Genomic DNA, 25,929 nt, shown 5'->3' on the forward strand with positions numbered 1-25,929 from the left:
GTTGGGGCTTCCACAAAGGAAAGAAGAAGAGCTGTTTGTTGTTGTGGAACAATCTAGATCATCACACTGCACACGATTCATTATTATTATTATTATTTTGTTATTTTTATCTCTTTTCATTTTTTTATTATCTGTTTTTTGTTGAGATCTCAACAATAACTATAGTTAAAAAAAAATGATGGTGATGATGAAAACTATATTTGTATTTTTAATTTTATTCAATACTATTTCAATTATTGTACAATCACAACAAATAGAAAATACGGTCAATGGACATAAATATCAACTTTTCCTCACCAATCCTCCATTATCATGGCCTGACGCTCAAGCAGAGGCAGTTTTAAAAGGTGGATATCTCGCAACCGTTACAACTCAACAAGAAGCTCAATTTATTGAAGACAATTTATTACGTAAGGAAAAAAAATAGAAAAAACAATAATTGTTTTATTTATTTATCTTTTCTTTTTTTTTTTTTTTTCTTTTTTTTTTTAAAAAATTTTTAAAAACAAGTCCATATGCATGGATTGGAGCTCATGCAAATAGTATTAGTGATAAATCAATTACAAAATGGGAAGCTGGTCCTGAAAAAGGTTTAAATATCTATAATAGAAAAACTAACAAATGGTATGTCAAAAAAAAAAAAAAGATAATTAAATCAAATTAAAGATTATTTATTTATATATTTTATTTATATTCCGTTTATTTATTAATATCGTATTCCGTTTAGTTTATCATATTGTAGATGGTTACCAGGACAACCAGATTCAGATCCATTTGGAAATTCAACAGAAGCATTTGTTCATTATTGGAATGGTAAATATTGGAATGATGTCATTTATAATTGGCCAGCAATTACTGGCTATATCGTAGAATGGGGGGGTGAATTAGATCCAATCATTGTTCCAACTGAAACCGAGATTGGATCCATTACTGTCATGAACATGGTTGGTTTTAATATGGCAGCTACCACTATTGTCTTTGAAAACAGTACTGCTGGTGATACACCATTTACATGTGTTCTTACTACCTCTACTGCCGATACCATCACTTGTACCACTAGATCAACTCGTGGTATTTATGATATTAAAATTTCAGATGGTACAAAAACTTTTAATTTTAAACGTTATACTGTTCTTCGTAGGTTAAAAAAAAAATAGAAAAAGAAAAAGAAAAAGAAAAAAGAAATATTAATATTAATTATATCTTTTAATATTTATTTAGAACCAACAATTACATCTGTAATATTACCAGTACAAGTAACTGGAGGATCAATTGTAACAGTGAATGGATTATCATTTGGATCAGTAGCAAGTGATATTTCAATGAAGCTTTCAACCAAAGATGTAATATGTCATGGTATTGTCATGTTGGTTCCACATCGTTCATTTACTTGTATGCTTGCTGCAACTATTTATGCTGATTGGAATACTGGTTCAGTTCCAATAGTTATTCAATCTGCTTCCATTTCAGTTGCCAATGTACTTCGTTTAAATCAAACTCGTTTTGGTGTTTGTAAGTAGAAGAAGGAAAGAACAAAAAAACAAAAACAAACACTTATTTACTTTTTCTTTTTTAGATTATAATTCAAAATTACTTCAATGGTCAGGAAACGCACAACAAGTTAATTTAATGAGAAATTATTTTATTACAGAAGGTTTGACATCTGATGTATTTAGTCCACTAGATTTAATAGACTATCCAACCATTCGTAATATTCAAGGAGGTAATATTGTTCTACCAGTTCAAAGACAAGCCAATGGTTATACTCTTTTAACTGGTCCAAATGCCGGTCAAACTCTTATTACATTTTCACCTTTATCTTGTAATGCAAACTATCTACCAAATTGTGGTACAGTCTCTCCAAATGTTTTAACTGCTAGTAAGTATAGAAAATCAAAAATAATAATTCAATATATTTATTTATGTAATTTTCTTTTTTTCAATTTTTAGCACAATGGCAAAATTTAGTTTTAATTGTAGCAGATTATAGTATTGATGTAGCAATTAATGCAGTACAATATATTAGATTTAATATACCAACTGCTGCACCATTATTTTTATCAACTTCGTCATGGACATTGCCAACAACTGGTGGATGGATTCAAATGAATGTTGGTAATATGAAATTGACAAGCAGTAATTATATGGTTAGTTGGGGAGGTGTACAAATTGCTAGTAGTATTGTACCATTTACAAATAATCAAACGATTGGTTTATTCGTACCACCTGGTACTGGTGCATCAAAAGCTTTGACTGTTACTGTTGATGGTCAAACCACACCAGCTACACCATCCAATACATTGGCCTTTGTAGTTCCATCTTTAAATTCAATCTCTCAAGGTAATTCAAGTGGTGGACCAATCACTGCTGGTGGTCTTAATTTTGGTACTGACAAGAATGTCATTACTGCCACTATCACCAATACCGATGGATCCAATGCCTATACTGTCAATGCCGACGTTATTTTAAATGCTCATTCAAGTGTACAATTTACTGTTCAACCTGGTTACGGTAGTCGTAGAATTTATCTTACTGTCAATGGTCAAGTTTCAAATACTATTGCCTATAGATATGTAAATCCAAGTCTCATATCTTATACTCAAACTGGTAGAGCTGTAACTTTAAATGTTTTAGATGTTGGTACAAATGTAGGACTATTATCTGTTACTTTTGGTAGTACAGTCATGACTGGTGTGACTATTCCAGCACTTGGTCAAATTACATTTACTCCACCAGATAATGCAGTCAATGCATTTATCACATTTACCTATGATGGATTAACAAGTTCATCAAATACAATTGAACTTGTACCAGTACTAGTTTCAACTACCAATGTTTTGGCTGGTTCTCCAATCAATCTAGTTGGTTATTATTTCTCTGGATCCTTTGTCGTTTCCATTGCCAATTATAATATTCAATTTGGTCAAGTCACTATTGTTGATTCTCAACATGCCACAGTCACTACTCTCTCTACCTATCAAGGTATTAGAACCAATCTAAATGTTTCAACTAGTAGAGGAGTATCAAATTCTTTACCATTTTCATTTGGTCCTGTAATTTTTACTGGTACTGGAGATCCCTCAAGAGCAGGTCACGTCAGTATTAGTGGAAACAATTTTGATACTGATACCATTGTCACTATCAATTCTGTAGATTATACACCACAATATGAATCAAATACCAAGTTGGTTATCACCAATCTTGCCAATGAAACAACAGCTGGATACATTTCAGCCAGATCATCTGGTGTATCTAGTACAGAAATGGTATTTTTATTATTCCCAATCATGACATCGGTCACTCCATTACGTCTCCCAACAACTGGTGGAAGAGTTACCATTACAGGTTATTTCTTTAATTTCCGTGATTCTGAAAATAATCCAATGACTGTAGTTGTCAATGTTGGTACATTTAACTGTCTCAATCCAACCCAAGGTATCAATAATCAAATTTTATATTGTAACCTAAACCCTGGTACAGGTGGCAACCTCAGAGTCTCTGTATCAATCAATGGTTTACCAGCAGCCCAATCTACTTTTAGAATTGGTTATGATTTACCTGTTATCTCTAGTGTATCCCAAACTATTGATAATCCAGATGTAATCATTATTCAAGGCAATAATTTTGGTACATCCAATACATCAACAGATTTAATTATTAAATTGGCAACTGTCACTTTGACACCATGTTTATTTACAGTTGCACATACTACTATTCAATGTAATTTATTACCAACATCTGCATCTGGACCATTGGCCATTACAGTCAAATCACAAGCATCACTTCAACCTTTTCCAGTGGCTCTGCATCCTGTATTGTCTACAGTTTCATCTCAATCATCTTTGGGTGGAATGATTACGATTCAAGGAAAATATTTAACAGTTGCAACTGAAAATTTGGATACTCTAACTACAATGGTTGCGATTGACAATGTTTATTGTTCAGATTCAAAGTTTGAGGGTGGTATTGCTACATGTAATGTTACTCAAGAACAAGCATCTGGATCAAATTCCCCAGTCGTCAAGGTTAAAATCAATGGAGCAGAATCTTTTAATGGTTTAAATTATCAATACCTAGAACCACTATTTGGTGTAGCTCAAACCATTGATAATTTAATATTTGAAGGTGAAAATCTTGGTTCTACTGGTACTGTTCAACTTGACAACCAAGTTTTATCATGTCAATGGACTATTATTCATTCAATGATAAATTGTACATTACAATTGACTAGTGTAAATGGAATTTTATCCCTATCTGTAAATGGATTTACTTCAAATGTAGATTTTAAATTGAGACCAATCATTTCATCAATCCAATCAACTCCAACTATTGGTGGTACAACTATAGTAACTGGAAAATATTTTAATTCTCCAACACTATCTGTAAAGATTGGTTCAACTATTTGTTCAACACCAACCATTGAATCATCTACTACCATTTCATGTCGTACAGCAGTTGGTATTCCAACCGATTCAGTGGCTATCGTATCAGCTGATTCTGTCAATTCAAATATGATACAATTTAATTATATTGCTCCAACTTTGCAATCAGCCATTCAATTAAACCTAAATCAAATTCAATTAATTGGAATTAATTTTGGTAGTAGTGTAGTCAATACTATAACTGTTTTATCAAATGATATACCATTGGTTTGTTATGCATCCAATGAATCGCCAGTATTTTGTAATATTACCAAATCTCAATTAAATGGAAATATTCAAATATCACGTGATCGCTTTTCATCACCACCCATCGAATTTAATATCTATCCATTCATTACTCAAGTTTCAAGTACAAGTACTATTGGTGGTCCCATAACAATCGATGGTACCTATTTACATTTAAATAGATTTAATCAATCAAATACCATAGTCTCTATTAAAGTTGGTAATCTTGATTGTATAAATCCTACTAGTACTGGTCCAGATGGTACACAATTGACATGTCAATTACAATCTGGTAGTGGTAGTAATTTAAGAGTCGCTGTAACAATTGATGAATTACCAAGTATTGGAGATGTATTTTTTAATTTTGGTTTACCAAATATTCAATCTGTAAGTCAAAATAATCAAACCTATGAAACTATAGTTATTAGTGGTGAAAACTTTGGTTCAAATATTTCAAATGTCATTGTTACCCTTTCAAATCAATTATTATCTTGTCAATTGACTATTGATAATATTGAATTGACTTGTCTTTTACTTTCAACAAGTAAATCTGGTACAATATTGGTTCAAGTTGAAAATCAATTATCATCTGCTTATCCATTGGCATTGCATTCAATTTTATCAAATTTAACTTCACAATCTTCAAATGGTGGTATTGTAACTATATCTGGTCAATATCTTGGTATTCAAGATATTTATTCTACCAATTTAACCATTACTATTGGTGATCAAATTTGTCAACAACCATCGTCCCTATTAAATCAAGTTTCATGTATTGTAACAAAAGATCAATTACAAAGTACAATCATTCCACAATTCCAAGTTTATATAAATGGAAATTCAAGTATCAATACTTTACCATTTGTATATTCTGAACCAATTATTTTGGAATATCAACAAAAAGGTAGAGAGTTGATATTAAATGGTTCAAGTCTTGGTTTGGATATCGGTTCAATCAATATCGCCCTTATTGATGAAACTTTAATTTGTCAATTACAAACATTAAATGAAATTGTTTCTTGTCTATTGACTGACAATTCAATGAATGGTCAATTAACATATAAAGTAAATGGTTATACAATTACAGAGGAAATAGTATTGGTACCTGCCATTTCAAATATTTCATCAACCCCAACAACTGGTGGAGAAGCTATTATTACTGGTATTTTCCTTGGTAGTTTCAATAGTGGTGATCAAATTCTTATTGGATCATCAGAATGTAAAACACCAACACCAATTGATAATAGTAAAATATCTTGTCAAGTTGCAAGTGGTATTTTAGATGGTTCATTGGTTACTGTAACTATTGATAACAAACAAACTAGTGATTTGGTTTATTTCAATTATCTTGCTCCAACATTGTCCAGCGCTGGTATCCTTCATATAAATGATAGTATATCATTTTCTGGTTCAAATTTTGGTACAAATGCAAATGACAATATTTTGGTTTATCAAAACGATATATTATTGGAAAATTGTCATCGCAATGATGATACAAACATTAATTGTACAATCAATTTGGATCAATTAAATGCAAAGATTAGTATTGGTAGAAATAATATCAACTCGACCAATAGTATAGATTTAACTTTAATGCCATCAATCCAAACAACATCCATTGTACCTGTATTGGGTGGACAATTAAGTATTACTGGTTCATTTTTAAATCTTGTTCGTCTAGATGGTTCACCAACAACTATTTCAATTCAATCTGGTTCTCGTACTTGTCAATTGGATCTAAATTTGTCTACCAAGAATCAATTCATTTGTTTAATGTCAAGTGGATCACATGGAGAGAATAATCAAATGACTCTAACAATTGATGGTAAAGAAACAATTGGATATTATTCAACTATTGCCCCAACCATTCAACAAGTAACAAGTGTTGAATATTCAGTTGGTGGTTTGGTAACATTGTATGGTCAAGAGTTTGTTGAACCAATCAATTCTATTTTAATTGGAGGTGTAGCTTGTACAAATCCAACTTTATTAGAACTTGGAAAAAAGGTTACATGTCAATTTGATGGTAGTGCAGATCGTGGTGATGGTAAAACTGGTCTTGGTGTAGTGATTGATTGTTCAGGATTAATCAGCCCAATGGCAAATGTTTTCATCTATTCTGATAATCAAGGATGTTTATGCTCATCACCAAATGGTATTTGTCAATCGGGAGTATGTCAATGTAATCCAGGTTATTATGGAATCAATTGTGAATTGAAAGAAATCATCGATCCACAACCACCAACTATTACCAACCCAAGTGATGGTTCCTTTGGAAATTATTCAGTTCATCTTACTCATATTCGTGAATTGGGAGATGATGGTGTACCAATTGTTTCTCTACCCATTTCTTCTGTTCAATGGAATCAAACCTCTGAAAATAGTGGTATTTTTGTTGGAAAGATAAATGGTGAAGATGGATTTACCATTACCATTACCAATACAATTGCTCAACAAGATGGAACCAATATTTTATTCGCTGGTGAAACCATTGTATTATCAAAAAATACTTTAAAACATTCGATTCAATTGGATGGTTGGAGATTTAGAGATAATAATAATACCTCTACTTTACAATTAGTTTATGATATTTCGTCACCATTGGAATCTATAGTACATGGCGATTGTCAAACCGTTTACCAAGTAAACAAAACTCTTCAGAATAATGAAAATGATATTAGATGGGTTTCATTAAATTTGGTCAATTCAAATTTTATTGGTAGATTTTCAAATCGTTATATTGTGGACCAAGGAATGATCAAGATTGGATCTACAAGTATTCTTGGTGCAACTGATACCATTTATGATGAAACTTATTATTTGGTTTCAAATATTACCTATCAGTCACTAAATCATTTTGTCGTTGCTATGAATATTCCTCGACATAATATTACATCTATTGTAGATCCATCCTTTTCATTGGTCATTGGCTCTGCCGAACCAATTGAATCTACTTGTTCAACTTCAAGTTCTTCAAAATCTCTTTGGTGGATTGCTTTGGTAGCTGTTGGTGGTGCTGGTATTGCTGGTGCTTCTGCATTCTTTGGTTACAAATACTGGAAAAAGAGATCGGTTCAAGCTAAAACTAATGTTAGATTGGATCAACTAAGAAATAATTTTAAATAACAAAAAAATATTAAATAATTAAATAATTAAATAAAAGTTTTACAATCAAATTAAAAAGTAACATTTGCAAAGAAAATAAAATAGAGGACAAAAGAGAGAGAGGAAAAAGGACTGTTTTGAATATATTGTGTAAAATGATAAAATGGCATAGAGTAAAATGATAACGGCAAAGTGTAAAATGATAATGGCAAAGTGAAAAGTATAAAATGGCAAAAGTAATAATGGAATTAAGTAATTATAGCAAATGATAGTGGAAAAGAGTTAAGTATAAAATTGCAAAGTTTAAAATGATAGTGGCAAAGTAAAGTAAAATAGAGGACATGAGAGGGAAGGAGACATAAAAAAACAGCAGGATGCGACAGGAGTAGCAAAAAACAGCGGGTACAAAATACCTGATCCAGCCATCACATACCGGAGTAAAAAAATTTTTTTTATATGGGGTCTCATATTACTCCGGTTATTTTCAAAAGGGGGTGCGAGAGTTGGCAGCAAAATACAGCAGGAAAAAGAAAAATATATAAAAAAACAGCAGTAGACAACAGGAGAAGTCCCTTTCTGGGCAGCTAAAAAAAAAAAGTATGCAAGATGTGGGAGTCGAACCCACGAACCCGGAGGATGAGAACTTGAGTCACACTGCTTTGACCACTTACATAACCTTGCATTATGTTTGATGCTATTTTTATGATCATTGTCCCTTTTATACCCACTTACATAATTTTAAGGGCATGGCGTGGCAAGTGAGTCGGGAGTGTGCTACCCCGGGAACGTAAAGGTCATAGGTTCGAATCCTGCCCTCGAACTTTACCTTTGGCGCCAACGTTTAACTTGACCACAATTGGGGGGATTGAGGAGAAAAACCATCCGACTCTAGGGATCTAGAGACAGGACACCCCCACGGAAGGATGACCGGGTTAGTTTCCCCTTCTCAGTAGGAGATTGGGTAGCCAGACTGCAACAAGTAACGGGAAGGTAGTGGAGGACATACTGGGCCGTCGCGATAGAAAGCCATCTGACATCTCAAATACAATATGCAACATGTAAAGACGAGTGTCCACAATGGGGAGTAAATCGGTGCGAGAGTTGAGAGCGGCAGTCGGTCTTGGACGCACCCAAGGCTTAAGGTTTCACCGCAAGTATGGTAATTTCGGAGTTGGTGCCATATTTGCGTCCAACTACAACCATCCTACTGTCTACAAGATCGCACTACCTAGTCATTTGGAGAGGTACAAGACTCTGCGTACACTACATCTATAATCGATCACCTCGACCTCATTCCTCTCATCCTCCTCAACACCTTCATCATCTTCTTCTCTCTCTTCATCTATCAATAATAATATTAATAATATAATAATTTACTAAATAATAATAATAACATAGAATAATTATACACAATATTACAGCCAATAGTGAAAAAAAAAAAAAAAAAAAAAAAAAAAAAGCGATATCTTTAACCAATTTATTTTTAGAACAAGCAACAATCCAACATGCTTGACACTATACAATAAGATACATGATCAACGTCCATATAACATGTATCATAGACATGGACAAACCCCCAGAACAAATTAACTTTAATTCTTCTTGAGATAATCTTTATTTCTTGCTGGTCAATTAAAAAGTATAATTAATAAAACTTTGTAACTTCTGAGTACTACTCTTCCCGATAGGAGAGAACAGGAAAAGAATTACTTTAAAAAAAAACTTACATAATTTTTAGCCTCTGGCCAGGAGGTGCCACCACCTGAATGTGCAATTCGACTTTGACGATGACGATCGCAACTACTCTCTCGACCCAAACGAAGTAGCAATCGTTACCAAACGATTCAAAACTATAATCTATCTTGAATACCTGAAACTAATCCAAAACTGCAAGTCGATTCTAGCTAAATGTCAACCTGATCGATGGTCGGTCACTAATCTCGAACTGATGGCAAACTTTAGTAAATTCTATCTCATTTGGGGCAAACTAGCTACACCCTATCGCATTCCCTCCTTCCTAACTAGAACTAACCACTACCTAACAACTACTCCAAATTAAACAACAATAATAATTAAATCATTAATTTAAAAGTAAACAATATGACTTCAGCGGTGATGAAGAGGTCAAAGATTTTATTAAAAAAAAAAAAAAAACACTTACATAACCTTACCACCAAGACTTGCCATTTTTGCTTGGATGGAAATAGAACAGACATTTGGCACCCCAAAAAACAGATTGGACTTGTTTCTTCTTTGGAAACTCATTTCCCATTGCTGGTCAAACAAAGACTTCAATCAATAAAACTTCGCAATCGAAAGAGTAGTGCTCCACCCTACAGGTGGATGCCACGAAATGAGATGCTTAAAAAAAAAAAACTTACATAACCTTGCATTATGTTTGATGCTATTTTTATGATCATTGTCCCTTTTATACTCGTCTCGCGAAGCCAATGACCACTTACATAACCTTGCATTATGTTTGATGCTATTTTTTGGGTCATTGGACCATTTAATGCTCCCCCCCCCCCCCAAACCACGTCTACATTTGCCAAAACATCCAAGAATTTAAATTAAAGGATGCAGCTATTCTTCCAAAGTCAACACTGACAAATGTGTGGTCATGTCACCGGGCAGTCCAACCAATCTAGCGTACCCACTGATGGACAAGGAAAGCAAGGAACGATACCTAGGCTACTACTTTAACCAGTTTGGTTTGGTACCACACCTTCCAGAGCATATTGACAAGGTAATCAACGATTTGATTAGATGGAAACCTAAACACAACAATAACTATAGAGGTAAATTAGCTTTACTCAAACCGGTTTGTCACAATTTAACTATTTTAAGTCCCTTGAATAACCTATTCACGAGGCAATCACCAGATTGGAAAAGGTTATTGATTTGTTCATGTTCAGCAAAGACCGTGAGTACGACCCAACCAAGCCTACCAAAAGAACCATGTTATCGATTGACCAAGGTGGTCTCAACCTCTGAGACCTCAACGCTAGATTCCGCGCCCAAAAGGCATGGATGTTCGAAAGGTTCCTCCACGAGGTTAATAACAACCGAGTCGCAAAGGTTTCATTTGTCCAATCATGGATGGACCAACTCAACCAAGACAAACCAAACGACCTTGTTCGTCTCTGCCGCAGTGAGTGGGAGAAGCTTACCCAACCCTACGACGTCAGCAGAGAGGCTGTTCCCAAACCAGCAATGGAACCAAACAAAAGAGGAAGAGTACCTCTCAAGCAAGCGTACCTCCAAAGGCTGACCATAGCCAACGAAAAGTGGAATGTGTACGACCCGTCCAGGCCAAAAGACCTTAGCAACCGACGAAAGAGTGTATCCAATGAATGAACTAGCTGCTCTCTCTACCATCGTGCTACCAAAGGGTCGAGGATGAACCATTCACTGAACAATATCTGCGAGCTAGATTGCTAAATGATATGCGACATATTATCAAAGCAAACTGGGACAGGACGTTAGAATTATGCAATCGATGGCACTTGGCTCTGATGAACCAAGCCGATGAAACAATAATACATACCATTACAAAACGAATACAAACTATCATCCTTCTATTATATATCCTACTGTTTACAAGATCTAGTGCGCACTACAAGTACGCTTCATCTATAATCTATCACCTCTATCTTCATTACTCACACCACCATCATCTTCTTCTATTCTCTCTTCATCTATCAATAATAATATTATTATATAATAATCAAATAAATAATAATAATAATAACATTGAATGATTAAATCAACTCAGTATTAAAGCTGAGACTGAATTGTGTGATGATTTATTAAATATTTTTATTCGTTTTCTCAGATGTCTTTCTGAACAAGATCTTTGGGATGACTTTTTGAACAACGATGATGGATCTAACAGTCAATATCAAATGGAAAATATGTGGGTCAGAGGAATCAACATCAATCGAAGAATTTAGATTATATGGTATCAATCATTGTATACCTTTGGTTTCTAGATACTTTGGTGTCTATCAATTAGATAATCTACATCAACTATAAAAAATTATTATGAAATCTTTCAACTAATCAAAAATATATGGAATCAATCAGATCCAGTAACTTGAATCAATAAATTTAAATATAAATAATAATAGAAACAAAAATGTTTGTGTTTGCTAGCTAGACATATTTGAAAGAGATATATATATTTGTGTGGTTCATTGTAACAACTTGAAAATTAGAGGCACGTCACCTGATCGCGCAGCATGCATCAAATTACAAGAGAGAGGATCCAAGATGGTGGTCTCTAGATCTCTCCAACACTCGTCCAATGACAATGGGTCGTCTCTTTGCACGCTATGAATCTCATCATCGACAAGACACAAGCGAATCACCAGAAATGTCTTGACAAAAGAGACGAGATCATCAATTGAGGTGGATTGATGATGGGAACCGTTGGAAAGCGAGATGAGAACTTGTGACGATGCAGTGTAAAATGTTCCTTCATATGGGGATGTAGAGTTGATTGTAACCGATGATGCCCAATCAATGAGGTATGGGTGGCCATCGGCAACCACAATATTTGAAGGTCTAATATCTCTGTGAACAATACCAATCGTGTGAGCATCTACTATAGTTTTTAATAGTTTTTGGTAGTGTGACCATGGATGAATATTTTCTCGAATCAATTGACCAAAAGGTTGAATCAAGATCCATGTCAATCCGTCTGCCTTGATTGTTGGGATACAAGGCAAATGCGATAGCTTTGTCAAAGCTTGTAACTCGGTGTCCTTGTAAACAACATTATTGTATATCTTGACAATTGTTAACAAGTCATGTTGTTCATGTGTCTCTAGAACCGAGTAGACAGACGAAGACATTCCTTTGGCTACGAATTTAAATGATTTGGTAAAGTCGACTTGATCTGAGAATCTTTGAATCAAGTCGGGTGGAATGATCTCTAGATTATTATTATAGAGTTGAACAGACGATTCTTTGGTCGGTGAGATGAAACAGTAGTTGTCAATAAGCCCTTTTGTGATTTCTTTGATTAAATCTGATCTGAATCTCTTTAAAAGGTTCAATTCATATTGTGGTTCTGAAAATGAAAAGAAATAAATGATTTAGTTTATAAACAATGACAATCGTTTTGTAAATATATGTAAATGATGTTTGACATGTCATACCTTGTAGAGTAGGTTGTAATTGGTCAATGTTGTGAATCAATTTTGAAGCGACTCCATATGTAAAGTTGTAGGGAGGTGAGATCAGTCTTTCACGAGTGAGCTCGAAGAGTGTTTCACCATCTACCTCTTGTTTGAATAATGCATTGACAACGTTTTCACTAAACTCTAGTGACTTTATCCAAGCTTTCACATCTTCAATACTAGATGTGTCTGTGATCGTTGATTGAGACATATTTATATTTATATATATATCTTGACAAGATTAATATATTACTTGTTGTTATTCACATTGATAACTTGGTTGATGTTTTTGTTACATAACTGATAATAAATTAAAGAAGCTTCTTGCAAGAGTTGTTAACCAATGATAGATGTCATGTTGCTTTCTATCAGATGTATGATAATTTTAATATTAAAATTTTTTATCATGAAATTAATATTATATGAACCATCATTGCATAGATGCACTCAGATTATTATTTCTTTAATTATTAGTTGAGGTTTGTTGTTTTTTGATATAGTATTATTAAAAAAGACAAAAATTACCCTTCTTCAATAAAGAAGAGAAGAGTATGGAAAATTGTAGTCAGTTATTATTATTACTACTACACTTGACAAAACAATGAATTTAGTAATCAAGTGTAAAATATGTAGATCATTTGAATCAAGGTCAATAGATGAATTTAGACTACATGGTATCAATCATTGTATACCGTCGGTTACAACATACTTTGGTCTTACGCTAGAACAAATACTATTAGAACAACAAAGAGATAATAATGATGATCGGATGCAAGAAGAAGAAGAAGAAGAAGATAATCAACAACAACAACAACAAGATATTGTAAAAATGAGAAAGAGAGATCATAATAACAAAGATAAAGACAATAATAATAATAATAATACAATTACAACAACAACAAAGTCAATAAGATTTAAAAGTTTAATTGGGTCACCATTTATTAGACGTACTCTATTTAAACATGTAAAAGAGTTGAGCAATCTTTATAAAATTAGTAAGAGTGGAGGTGGATCACATTCTGGTAAAGATATCATTAAATTACCTCATCTTGGAATGATATCTCTATTTGCAATGCCATGGGAGTTTATTAAACATTATCTACCCAACAAGGATAATGTATTATTACAAAGAAGAATGATTGTTATTAGTCAATATTGTGCACATCGAAATGCAACATTGGATACATTATTAAAACTATTGGAATGGTCCCCTGAATATGATCCACAAGATCAATTTGATAGTGCTCACCATCAAAATCTATTTTATAATGTTTCAGCTCAAGGACATAGAGATATACTTGAACTGCTTTTAAAAAGGTATCCAAATATTTCAACAAATGGAAACCGTAGGGCAATGGACATAGCATCTGAATATGGACATTTATCAACTGTTCAATTATTATCATCTGTTAAAACAGTCATTTGCACTCCAGATGCAATGAGAGATGCTGCAGAAAACGGCCACTATGAAATTGTAAAGTATCTTGATGAAACTCGTACTGAAGGTTGTAGTACACATGCGATGGATTCAGCTGCCTATTATGGACATTTTAATATTGTTAGAGTATGTATATAGATATAGATAGATAATATAATAGCTAAATATCGATATTAACAATTTATAGTATTTAAATTGTCATAGGTTAGAAGGGTGTACTTCTGATGCCATGGACGGAGCTGCATTGAATGGTCATCTAAATATTCTACAATATTTACATCAAAATCGTTATGAAGGATGCACTATTGATGCCATGAACGGAGCTGCATTGAATGGTCATCTAAATATTCTACAATGGCTAAGAAATAATAGGACAGAAGGGTGTAGCACCAATGCGATGGATAATGCAAAATCACTTGAAATTGTTAAATTCCTTCACGTAAATGGTAAAACGTGCACAACATTGGCCATTGATAATGCATGTTTAAAAGGTGATTTGGATATTGTCCAATTTCTTTTTGAAAATCGTACAGAAGGTTGTACCCAACATGCCATCATTAATGATTGTAAAAGTGGTAACTTTGATTTGATAAAGGTAAAAAGATATATATATATTTAATATAATTGAAATCATTTCCATCTATCTAATCTATCTATCTATTGATAGTTTCTATTAAATGCTAGGAATCAAGTTTGTACACCCGAAGCAGTAGACTCTGCCATAAAGAAGAAATGTAGTTTGGAGATTATAAAATACCTCGATAAAGAATGTACAATTAATGGTTTGAAACATACATTCAAAAATGATCGATTGGATACTCTAGATTTGATTCAATATCTTTATCAACGTTTCCCAAAAACTACTAATACATGGGATGCTCTTACATTTGATTTGGCTGCAGTAGCTGGTAAATTAGATATTGTAAAGGTAAGTATTTAAATATATAATATAATATAATATTTTTTAAAAATCTCTAAAAAAAACTAAACCTTTTTTTTTTTTTCTATTTATTTATTTATAGTTTCTTCATGAAAACAAAAAAGCATGCACAATCAAGACTATGGATCATGCAGCAGAGTTTGGAAATCTTGATATTGTTCAAGTATGCAATTATTACTTTTATACCCTAAAATCCAAATCCATTTTATTTACTAAACAAACATTAAATGTTTCCTATATAGTTTTTACATTTTAATCGTACTGAAGGATGCACAATCCAAGCTATGGATATTTCCAAAAATTTAGAAGTGATAAAGGTATTGTTGTTTTAAAAGAGAGAGAGAGAGAGAGATAAATTAAAAAAATTAATTACATTTTAATTAATCAACTCTATCATTTCTTTTTAGTTTTTACATTTTAATCGTACAGAGGGATGTACAACCAAGTGTATGGATAATGCAGCAAGAAGGGGTGATATAGAGACTGTTGAATGGTTACATAAAAATCGAACTGAGGGTTGTACTGATCAAGCTCTATGGGAATCAAATAACCCCGATATTTACAATTACATACTGTCAAACAAAATAATACCATTGGAATCAATCAAACAAGGAAATATTTTAACGCTACCATATGAAGAAGATTATTATGAACTAGTAGATACTATCAATAAATATTATAACATCTAGATCTAAATTTAGATTAATTAATAAGATAATATTTAGTTTTTTGGGTAGGGTTTTTTGAACTTCAAAAATGAAAGAATCATTTGTTCGTTTTAGTACTTTGTTACTTAATGATGATAGATCAAACATATACAATCAAATGTAAAGTACACACTTAATTGGGTCAATATATATTAGACAATGTATATTCAATCATATCAAAGAAATAGGTAAAAAGATTTTTCCAAAGTATTTAACACTTTCAGGTAAAGATATCATCAAACAACATCATCTTGAAATGATATCTAGGTTTACAATGCCATGGAACTTTATCAAATATTATCTAGCCAACAAAAATAATGTATTGTTGAAAAGAAGGATGTATGTTATTAGTAAATATTGTTCACATCAAAATGCAACATTGGATACATTATTAAAACTATTGGAATGGTCCCCTGAATATGATCCACAAGATCAAGTAGAAGAGATCATCAAGAATTAGTCTACAATGTTGCTATTCAAGGACACAATGATATATTGGAACTGCTTTTAAAAAGGGATCCAAATATCAATAAAAATACACCACGTAATTCTTCTTAGGCAATTATTATTGATGATGTATCTGCTCGTGGACACTTTTCAACAATTCAATTATTATGTCAATTGAAACAACATGGACAAGTAGAATGTACAACCAATGCTATAGATAAAGCAGCAGAAAATGGTCATTTAAATATTGTTAGAGTATGTATAGAAAGATTATTTTAAAAAAAAAACAAGAAAAACTAATTAACTAATTAATTTTTTTTTTAAACTCTATCTTTTTTTTTAGTTATTTTTTAATCATCGTGATGAAGGATGTACAACTAAAGCTATGGATAATGCGGCATTATTTGAACGGACATTTAAATATTTTAGAATGGTTGTATCTAAATGGAACTGAGGGATTCACAAACAAGGCAATGGAAAATGCATCAGCGCAAGGTCATTTGAATGTTTTACAGTGGTTACATCACAAGATACCTGATGAAGGATGGCCGTACAGTACCACTGGCACCAGGACAATGCAAAAAATTTAAAAATTACTAGATTCCCTCATGATAATATTTTAAAAGTAAAATTTATCAAATATTAAATATTAAACGTAGTGAGAGCAAAATTGGGTTTTAATCATTTAGGGGTTGAAATGAATCTAAAACTACTTGATTTTTTGACAATCGATCATATTTCTACATTCTATGATATAATATGTCACTTGTGGAAAAAAAAAAAAAAACATCATCTCTTTCCTCATGTGGCAAATTTTGCTCGAAAAAAAATATCAAGAATAAAATCAAATAGGTGCAAGTAGGTGAAAACTCCCAATAAGGGTATTTTGCTCGAAAAAAAATAAAAATAATCAAAAATAATAAAGTTTTTCGAAGCGTCTCTCAAGTCCTAAATGATGACCACTCTTTCTACGTATTGAATATTAAATAACCTTTATTCATTTCATAGTTTTAGATAAAAACATTCCAGAATGTAAAGGTGGTACAACAAATGCAATGGATAGAGCTGCAGAAGATGGCTGCCTTGATATTATAAAAGTTTGTATTTAGAATATTAGAGAATATTTTAGATTATTAAATTTATTACTAATTTATTTTTTCCAGTTTCTACATGAGAATCATACTCAGGGATGTTCACGTCGTGCAATACATATAGCAGCCCTCTTTGGACATTTTGAAATAGAAAAAGAAAGTATTAAATTTAGAGAGTCAAGTCACGCTTGAATGTTTTTGAGAATAGAATTTGATTTTTTTTTTAACCTTATCTTTCTTTCTCTCACTTTTATTTATACTTAGTTTTTACATTTTAATAGTACCATTACAACCAACAATGAAATGGATAGTTTGTATGGTCCAGATGATATGGATGGCCCTTGTCAAGGAGGTCATTTAGAAATTGTTGAATTTTTACATAAATATGGTAACCTAAAGTGCTCTTGGGAAGCCCTAATAGGTAATGTTCGCTATGATACTTGCAAATACGTAATAGCCAACAAATTGATTCCCAAATACCAGATCAAACAGATAATGACAACCATACAAATAGAAAATTATTATAAAAGAGGTCATGATTATTATGAAATCTTTGATCTAATTTATAAATAATATGGACAATTTTAAATAAATCAAATCAAAAAAGGCTCCAATAAAATTTGAGGATAACAAGTGCTATTTTCAATGATTGTTTTAGTTTAAACTACAAAGATGGATTTAACAGCTAATATCAAGTGCAAAGTATGTGGGTCAGAGGAATCAAGGTCGATCGATTGTTAGATCTAGATTGTTTAAAATCAATGATATCTCAATGATATTTCATTGATATCTCATTGAACTCAATATACTCAATCCTGGTTAGGACAAGTCAAATATGTAAAGTATTTTGGATAAAATACTAACGACTAACCATCGTCAGTTAGTCGTCTGGATCAACAATTATAAAAAGGATTAGAATAATCCAATAAAGAGACATTCGACATTCTATATTCTATATTATATATTCTATATTCATTATTCATTATTACTATAATATTATTCATTCTATTTATTCATCTTTTATTACTGTAATTAATAATCATTTACAATCTAATCTAAAGTCAAAACGGCCATTTACAAGTTGTCAATTTCTAAATCGAAATCGTACCGAAGAATGTACAAGTAGAGCTATCAATTATGCATCAAAGAATGGTCCAATCAACAATAGAGTTGACAATATGTACCCGAACCTTAACCCTAACCTTAACCCATTTATTATACTTAATCCAACAACTGTCCCAAAAAATATACTATTTATTTTTTGAACTTTTTTTTAATTAAATTACTTTTCCTTAACTTTTCCCTTTGACGCTATAATTAGTTTACTCTTTTTTATATCTTAAAATTTATTTACTTTTTCATATTGAGTTGATAGAATATGATTTTAATCAAAACAAAGTGTAAGTAGAATTAACATCCCCATTGATTTATTTTGTTAAATCTGATTATTATAATTTAATTTGCAGGGATGTCTAGGATTTTCCAGGAATCGAGGCATTTTTCTGAAAACATCGTACAATGAGTCAACCAATACTATCTATATGAGTGGTTCACCAGAAGACCAAAAACAACATGGCCAATTGCCACCAAAAACACAGTGTCTGGAGATATATCAACCACTACCTTTTCATTTGATGTTGATACTAGTTGTAATGTATCAATACAACTCTATATCATGGAAAGGGAAGTTGTCCTATTTATATTTTTCAAGTAGATATTGCTGCCAACTCTTCAACATTACTAGCCACGATCCCATTTGTTGAAAACACTCTTTTTGAATTTGTCTTTGATGCAGTCAATGGTGTGATCTATCGTTGGTCACTGAGATAGGTTCCATATGAAAATCTTGGATTCTTTTTACTCAATCTTAATACCTATGACACTGTACCAAACTTATTTCCTCAAGACCAGGATTCACCTGAATATATATTGGTTCTGTCCTAATTAAAACATTAAATAAATACTCTCTCTTTTATTATTACGATCGTTTTGTGGTTGTAGAATAAAACCAATTAGAATAAATCTTTTTATTTTAATTATTTTGAATGATTTAGATAATTTAAATTATTAATAATGATTTGATTTGAAATAGGTTGACATGGATTTAAATTGATAGAGAGGAGTGATTGATTTGTAAATGGACAAGAAAATTTCTTTTTTGAAAGTGCAAGGTAATCAGAAATTGCATTTTCATCTTGTTGCTGTCTGTTGAATATTGATTTTAAAGGATAAAGAGGATTTGATTCATTTGTTTCATTTAAATCTTTAATCCATTCTTCCCATGATATTTTTTTCATTTCTTTCATTTCTTGTTGATTTATCAATTCACCAAATGATTGTAATGAAACCAATGTTTCATTAATTGGATGGTAAATTAAAAGTGAAGAAGAAGAAGAAAAAGATTCATCCTCTTTTAGACTAAGATTTACAATTACCTTTGAAGTCCAATCAACTGGAACCAAATTAAATTGATGATCAGAAGTTGGATATGAACCCATATATAATAAACCTCGAATGATCATTCTAATTAGATCATGTTCATTATCGATACCAGTAGTAGAATCAGCATAAATGATACTTGGACGATGCATGATGATTGGGAAACCTCTCTTGGATGCCTCTTTAATGATTTGTTCTGCTACCAACTTGCTTTGTCTATATCCATTGAGTTGAGAGAGATGTGACAATGATGGTACTGTTTTCTCTGTAATCTCTTTAGTCTCTGATCTTTCAGACCCTTGATCTTCCTCAGAGGCTGAAAAGACACCAATTGTAGAAACATAGGAAATGGGCAAGAGATGCTGACCAGCAATTGCCAATTTTAAAATCTCTTTGGTTGCATCTACATTTGTTGCTTTTGTATTTGCATATGGAACAATTAAATTGACCATTGCACCATTATGAATGATTAAATCTATTGAATTTGCCAAATCAATAAATAGATCTTGATTTAAACCAAATCTAGGTAATGATAAATCACCATAAACTATTATTATACGTGATGATTCAATACCATTGATATTTAATTTATATTTGGTATTGAGATGATCTAGTAGATTATTAGATGTGAATCCAACCTTTCTAACAAGACAATAAATTTTATCAATTCTTTCATTCATTAATAATTGATATAAAAGGTGAGATCCAAGATATCCAGTTGATCCAGTTAAAAATATTGATTCAACTTGTTTAGTATTTATCTTTTTTGATAAAATTTGAATTTCTTCCTCCAATTTCATTTCTTCTTCCCAATTTACCAAAGATATAGAAGAGGATGAAGTATTATTCTTATTATTAATTAAATTTGTAATTTTTTCTAAACTATTTTCTTTGTTTAATATAAAAGATGTTGGAATATCAACATTTATAGTTTCTAAAATAATAAAAATTATAAATTAATAAATATAATTATATATATTTTTTCTTTTTTTTTTTTTTTCTTTTACCTTTAATCATATTACTTAATTTAATAGCAGAGATTGAATCTCCCCCAAGTTGAGTAAATGATAAAGATTCATCATCATTATCAAATTGTAGGACAGATTTCATAATAGTTGATATTTCAGATGCACTTGCAGCATATAGTTCTTCAATTGTTGATTTATAATGTTGAATTAATTTAAAACGACATTTTTTACCAGAAGGAGTAAGTAAACCATTTTGATGACTCCAATCTTGTAAATTACAATCCAATTCAATTAATTTTGGTAATTCATAATTTGCCAATTTCTTTTCTTTTGCAATTGAAAGAATATCACTGTATATTTTCTTTTTTAAATCTTCTTTTTCTTCAATTAGATATTTTTCATATGGTTTAATAATAGCAACCAAATAAGTTTTTTCAATATCACCATAAATTAAAATATCTTTAATAAATTTTGATCCATTAAAATTATTTTCTAATGGTTCTGGTCTAAAAAAATAAAATAAAAAAATTAATATTTATATTTTTCTTTTTCTTTTATATTTTTTTTACCTACGTAATAAATAAACCAGAAGAAAGTTTAAAAGTATGTTTTTTTCTATCAATAATTTTTAATTTACGAGTATCTGGATTAACCTCAACAATGTCACCAGTTTTATACCAACCATCAATAAAACTTTGACTTGTAGCAACATCATTTTTATAATAACCACTAGAGAGAGTTGGTTTTTTGACACAAAGCTCACCTCGTCCAAAAGGAAGATCGGTAGGATAATAATTAAATTCTGGTACTGCTTCCAAACGATATTCTACATTTGGTTTTAATTGTCCATTGATTGAAATACCAAAATCAATATCCTCTGAAAACCCATAAACATCCATCAGTGGTACATGTGGCCAACTCTCTGTTATAAATGATTTAACATTTTCTCCAAGAAATGATCCAAATGTTAAAAATGTTTCAACTCTTCTTCCCAATAAATTTTTAATTAATTCTTTATTCTAGAAAAAATAAATAAATATTAATATTTCTTTGTTTTTCTACTTTTAATTTTACATACAAATCCTTTTGAATAAATTAAATTCCAAATACTTGGTACACCCCCAAATAGTATTTGGATTTAATATTTGAATATCTTGGAATAGGGTATCAATACCACCAGACATGAAACCAATAGCACCACCAGCAAATATAGTTCTAAGATCTAGTCTACGTTGAGCATGTGCCATTGTTTGAAATGACAGTGAATAGGAGGGGTAATTTAAAACAGGTGTAGAGGTGATGTTATAGTTGAATTGTCGGTCATATAAAATGACACCTTTAGGTCCACCAGTACTACCAGAAGTGTAACCTAGAGTAGCCAACTCTTCACCTGTAAATGGAGTATGAGGACGTAGAGGAAGAGTTTGACCAATCTCTACCATTTCCAAATAATTGGTAACTTCTATATGATTGGGAAGTGCTTGAATCAATTCTTGAAATCGAGGTGATTGTTTTCCCTTGTCCAAAACAATGATTACTTGTAATTGTGGTAACCGACCTTCATGGATCAATTCTGATAGTTTATCCATTAGATCATTTGTAATGACTATACTATTAGCATCAGAGTTATCCATAATCTCACTAATCGAATCTTTTGAAGCTTGGTGATGTATTGGAATCACTCGAATACCGTGCCAAACACATGCAATATCTATAATATTCCATTCCATACAATTGATTGCACAAACGGCCAAAAATGATCGTGTATCTATAAAATGACACAATCCATTACCAACCATCAATGATTGTTCATATACTTGTCCATAATTTATCCATGTATAATAATCATTCAATTCTCCACTAGTAGTAGTAGTAGTATGATTCATTTCTCTATTTCCATAACATCTTCTATCTTTAAATTGTTTAAATGATTGACTCAATGAATCATAAAGTGTTTTACCTGGTATACAATAATCTTTTTGATTCACTTTTAATAGAAAGGAATGATTAGGTATAATTGTCTTTTTTGTCTATTTCTATTTCTTTTACATACTAGTTTCTTTTGTAAATTGGTGAGGAAATTTAGCCAAACCATCTTGATGTAATGATGGTTTATCATTACTTTGATGGCAATCTTTACAAAGTGATAAATCTTTACATTCAACACAAACTAGTCTTGTTTCACCTTGATCAAATTGATAATGACATGATTTACATTTAAATTCACTCTTTTTGTTGTTGTTATGATTACTTTGATCATATTCATGAGTATGATGATATTGTTGTTGACTATGACTATGATGATAGTGATGAGACAGTGTATTAAAAGTAGTTGAATCACCAGCTCTTTCACTTGATAATTGTTCGTGACTATGATGATCTTTTTTATCACGACTACTATGATTATGATGATGATGATGAGTTAACTTTAATTTACTACTATTACTTCTTAATAATCCAATTGAACCATTATTACTACTACTACTACTATTACTTTTAGTTGCTGCTGGTATAAGAGAAGGAGAAGGTGATGCTGAAGGTGAAGTAGGTGGACTGTTAATAGGAGAATTACTACTAATCGATTTTTTATTTGATTTTTTAAAATTTATTGGTAAACATTGGAATAACAAAGATGGTGACGAAGTCTTCTTTTCATCCATTATTTTATTTGTTCTAGAAATATAAATATAACTATTATTATTTATGAAAAAAATTATTTATATATAATTTTATTATTGGCAATAAATGATTTATTGGGAAAATATATTTAAATTGGTTCATCATCACCAACATCATCAACCTTATCATCATCATCATCAATTCAATACATTAATTAACATTTTATTATTGACCAATACGAAAATAGATTGGATAATATAATCTTGACAGAGATTAAAAAAAAATAATAGTAACCTCCCCTCAACATCACATCATCACCCCCCAACTCCAATCATTTTGAACAACAACAATAATTATTACAACCACAAAAATGATATTTTTTTTTTTATAATCGATGGATTTACGATTTCCTTTTTTGTATAATTTATGTATTGTCTATATTTTGATTGAGGGGTGGGGAAATTAAATAAATAATTAAATCAATATTCTATTTTTTTTTGTTTATTTGTAAAAGATTTTGTGTGGGTGGTAAGTAATATGTGGATGATTCTGATTATGATTCATCTTGGATTGATTTCCATCAAAGATATAAATGATTAAATATTTCCTTTTGTGTTTCAAACCGATAGATCATGTTGTGATGAAAAAAACAATTGTCGAAAAACGAAAAAAAAAATAATATAAAGTTTTCTCTTGGGTACTTTTCGACCGTTTTTGTCAAAAGGTAAAAAAAAAGTATCTGGTTGGCTTGTCAGTTGGGAATCTTGCTTTTTTTGATCGATACGACCTTCCTTGACATTCATTTTTTAGGTTGCAGACGTTTGTTTTGTTTTGTTGTGTGGTGTGGTCTATAGGGGTGGGGGTAGGACCAGTACTCTTGAAGCAATCACTGTGAGGGGTGGACAGATGGATGGATGGAAAAGAGAGACAGTGGCAATCAAAAAAAACTGACCTGACCCCAAGGCCAGACTCGTCGGGTTGGTGTGCACTACCGCCGCCGCTGCAGCACAATGAGAGGTGTGATGTGAGATAGGATGAAGCCCTAAACATTAAGACAAGGAAATAACCGGTACCTACCTACCTGCCTGTCGTCGCCACCACACCCCACCACTACTTTACAAAAAAAAAACAAACAACAAACTTGAAACCTATACTACTGTCTGCCCATAAAAAGTGATTATTATTATAGAAGTAGCAGAATTTATATATCTCTTTGTACTATTATTTATATGTATCATTAAAAGCCATCAATCAGATTAATAGAAATATAGAAAAATAGAAGTATAGAAATATAAATAGAAATAGTGTAAGTAATAGACAATACAGATGTTGATTGATCACAAATATCTGTTTCTTTTTTTATTCCGATTTATCTCGTGTTACCCACAATCAAACAAAGACAACAACGATGTTTTAAAACACACACATAATAATTAACCGACGCCGACAAGACACACACAATCAATCAAAGAAAGTTGTGGGGGATTGATTTTGTCAGGTCAAGAAAGAAAGTCTCGTCTCTCCTCTTTTTCTGATGAAAAGTATCTATCTTATCGACTTTTATCTACGTTTTTTTCTAATTTTCGAGATGATTCAGTGATGGTGGATGGGATAGATTCAAAAAAACAGCAGAGTTGTTGTTTTTAGCAGCCGATCGTATCCGCGGATGGCTAGCAGCGGCATGGGCAGGGTGTGGTGGTGTCCGTTGAACCGTAGCTGCCCCTTGCCTCCGTTCAATGGGTATTGATGGTGCTTGGGCTTGGCATTGGTTGCGCAATCTATTAGTGCGTGTGTGGTGTGTTCAGTGAGTGTCGGTTAGCCAAGCTTTGTTTGTTGATCAACAATAACGCAAAGGGAGAGTGGTAGTGGTAAACTAAAACCTAACCCAACCGACTCCTTCCTTCCTACCTATCCTATCCTATCCAACACAACACTACCACCACTTACTTTCTAGTTATATCTCTAAGTTTTAAGTTTGGTTGTTCTTGTACTTGTAGTTGTTGTTGCTATTATTGTTGTCCATCCTAACCTATTACTTACTACAACTGTGTTTGTTCATCATAGTTGTGTTGTTGTTGTTGGCTCACCTTCCTCATCTTCCTCACATCCATCAATCACCATCATCACCATCATCACTATCAATAGTAAATCAATAATACAATACAATACAATACATACATACACATATTATAAATTATATATATAACTTTATTCACATCCCTAATGACAATACAATAGAACAGTTTTACTTAACCTCTTTCTCTTCCCCCCATTCTACTATACTATACTATACTATAGTCTCTCTTTCTCTTTCTCTCTTTCTCT

At 31.8% G+C, this 25,929-nt stretch overlaps 8 protein-coding genes and 1 non-coding gene across 9 annotated transcripts; 5 read left to right on the forward strand and 4 right to left on the reverse strand.

Moving 5' to 3' along the window:
- Positions 1-175: 175 nt before the first annotated feature.
- DFA_04156 (uncharacterized protein) lies at positions 176-7,793 on the forward strand (the record flags this gene model as incomplete). Its single annotated transcript, XM_004366508.1, has 6 exons — positions 176-410; positions 531-624; positions 728-1,137; positions 1,222-1,512; positions 1,577-1,879; positions 1,951-7,793. The coding sequence occupies 6 exons, from the start codon at positions 176-178 to the stop codon at positions 7,791-7,793; spliced, it is 7,176 nt and encodes a 2,391-aa protein (XP_004366565.1).
- Positions 7,794-8,372: 579 nt separating this feature from the next.
- DFA_04157 lies at positions 8,373-8,453 on the reverse strand. The gene has a single exon. It is a non-coding gene; the product is annotated as a tRNA-Leu (tRNA).
- Positions 8,454-8,718: 265 nt separating this feature from the next.
- On the reverse strand, positions 8,719-9,959 carry DFA_04158 (uncharacterized protein; the record flags this gene model as incomplete). The annotated part of the gene is made up of 4 exons (XM_004366509.1): positions 8,719-8,802; positions 9,035-9,114; positions 9,294-9,373; positions 9,934-9,959. The coding sequence occupies 4 exons, from the start codon at positions 9,957-9,959 to the stop codon at positions 8,719-8,721; spliced, it is 270 nt and encodes an 89-aa protein (XP_004366566.1).
- An 843-nt stretch (positions 9,960-10,802) lies between these two features.
- On the forward strand, positions 10,803-11,129 carry DFA_04159 (uncharacterized protein; the record flags this gene model as incomplete). The annotated part of the gene is made up of 1 exon (XM_004366510.1): positions 10,803-11,129. The coding sequence occupies one exon, from the start codon at positions 10,803-10,805 to the stop codon at positions 11,127-11,129; it is 327 nt and encodes a 108-aa protein (XP_004366567.1).
- Positions 11,130-11,405: 276 nt separating this feature from the next.
- On the reverse strand, positions 11,406-13,166 carry DFA_04160 (uncharacterized protein; the record flags this gene model as incomplete). The annotated part of the gene is made up of 4 exons (XM_004366511.1): positions 11,406-11,470; positions 11,769-11,801; positions 12,028-12,846; positions 12,935-13,166. The coding sequence occupies 4 exons, from the start codon at positions 13,164-13,166 to the stop codon at positions 11,406-11,408; spliced, it is 1,149 nt and encodes a 382-aa protein (XP_004366568.1).
- A 390-nt stretch (positions 13,167-13,556) lies between these two features.
- DFA_04161 (ankyrin repeat-containing protein) lies at positions 13,557-16,028 on the forward strand (the record flags this gene model as incomplete). The annotated part of the gene is made up of 7 exons (XM_004366512.1): positions 13,557-14,519; positions 14,581-14,988; positions 15,061-15,321; positions 15,416-15,496; positions 15,576-15,650; positions 15,741-15,989; positions 16,023-16,028. The coding sequence occupies 7 exons, from the start codon at positions 13,557-13,559 to the stop codon at positions 16,026-16,028; spliced, it is 2,043 nt and encodes a 680-aa protein (XP_004366569.1).
- A 61-nt stretch (positions 16,029-16,089) lies between these two features.
- Positions 16,090-17,770, forward strand: DFA_04162 (uncharacterized protein; the record flags this gene model as incomplete). Its single annotated transcript, XM_004366513.1, has 6 exons — positions 16,090-16,160; positions 16,197-16,476; positions 16,599-16,742; positions 16,831-16,858; positions 17,496-17,584; positions 17,651-17,770. 6 exons carry the CDS (start codon positions 16,090-16,092, stop codon positions 17,768-17,770), a joined length of 732 nt encoding a protein of 243 aa, XP_004366570.1.
- Positions 17,771-17,881: 111 nt separating this feature from the next.
- Positions 17,882-19,408, forward strand: DFA_04163 (uncharacterized protein; the record flags this gene model as incomplete). The annotated part of the gene is made up of 4 exons (XM_004366514.1): positions 17,882-18,028; positions 18,251-18,280; positions 18,640-18,730; positions 19,290-19,408. The coding sequence occupies 4 exons, from the start codon at positions 17,882-17,884 to the stop codon at positions 19,406-19,408; spliced, it is 387 nt and encodes a 128-aa protein (XP_004366571.1).
- Positions 19,409-19,614: 206 nt separating this feature from the next.
- On the reverse strand, positions 19,615-25,790 carry DFA_04164 (Putative transposase; the record flags this gene model as incomplete). Its single annotated transcript, XM_004366515.1, has 7 exons — positions 19,615-20,951; positions 21,025-21,491; positions 21,559-21,972; positions 22,096-22,972; positions 23,039-23,658; positions 24,682-24,717; positions 25,783-25,790. 7 exons carry the CDS (start codon positions 25,788-25,790, stop codon positions 19,615-19,617), a joined length of 3,759 nt encoding a protein of 1,252 aa, XP_004366572.1.
- Positions 25,791-25,929: the final 139 nt, after the last annotated feature.

The sequence above is a fragment of the Cavenderia fasciculata genome, assembly GCF_000203815.1.
Source record: "Cavenderia fasciculata unplaced genomic scaffold Scf_Dfasci-G-b-285a01.f1-5, whole genome shotgun sequence".
Lineage (NCBI taxonomy): Eukaryota > Evosea > Eumycetozoa > Acytosteliales > Cavenderiaceae > Cavenderia > Cavenderia fasciculata.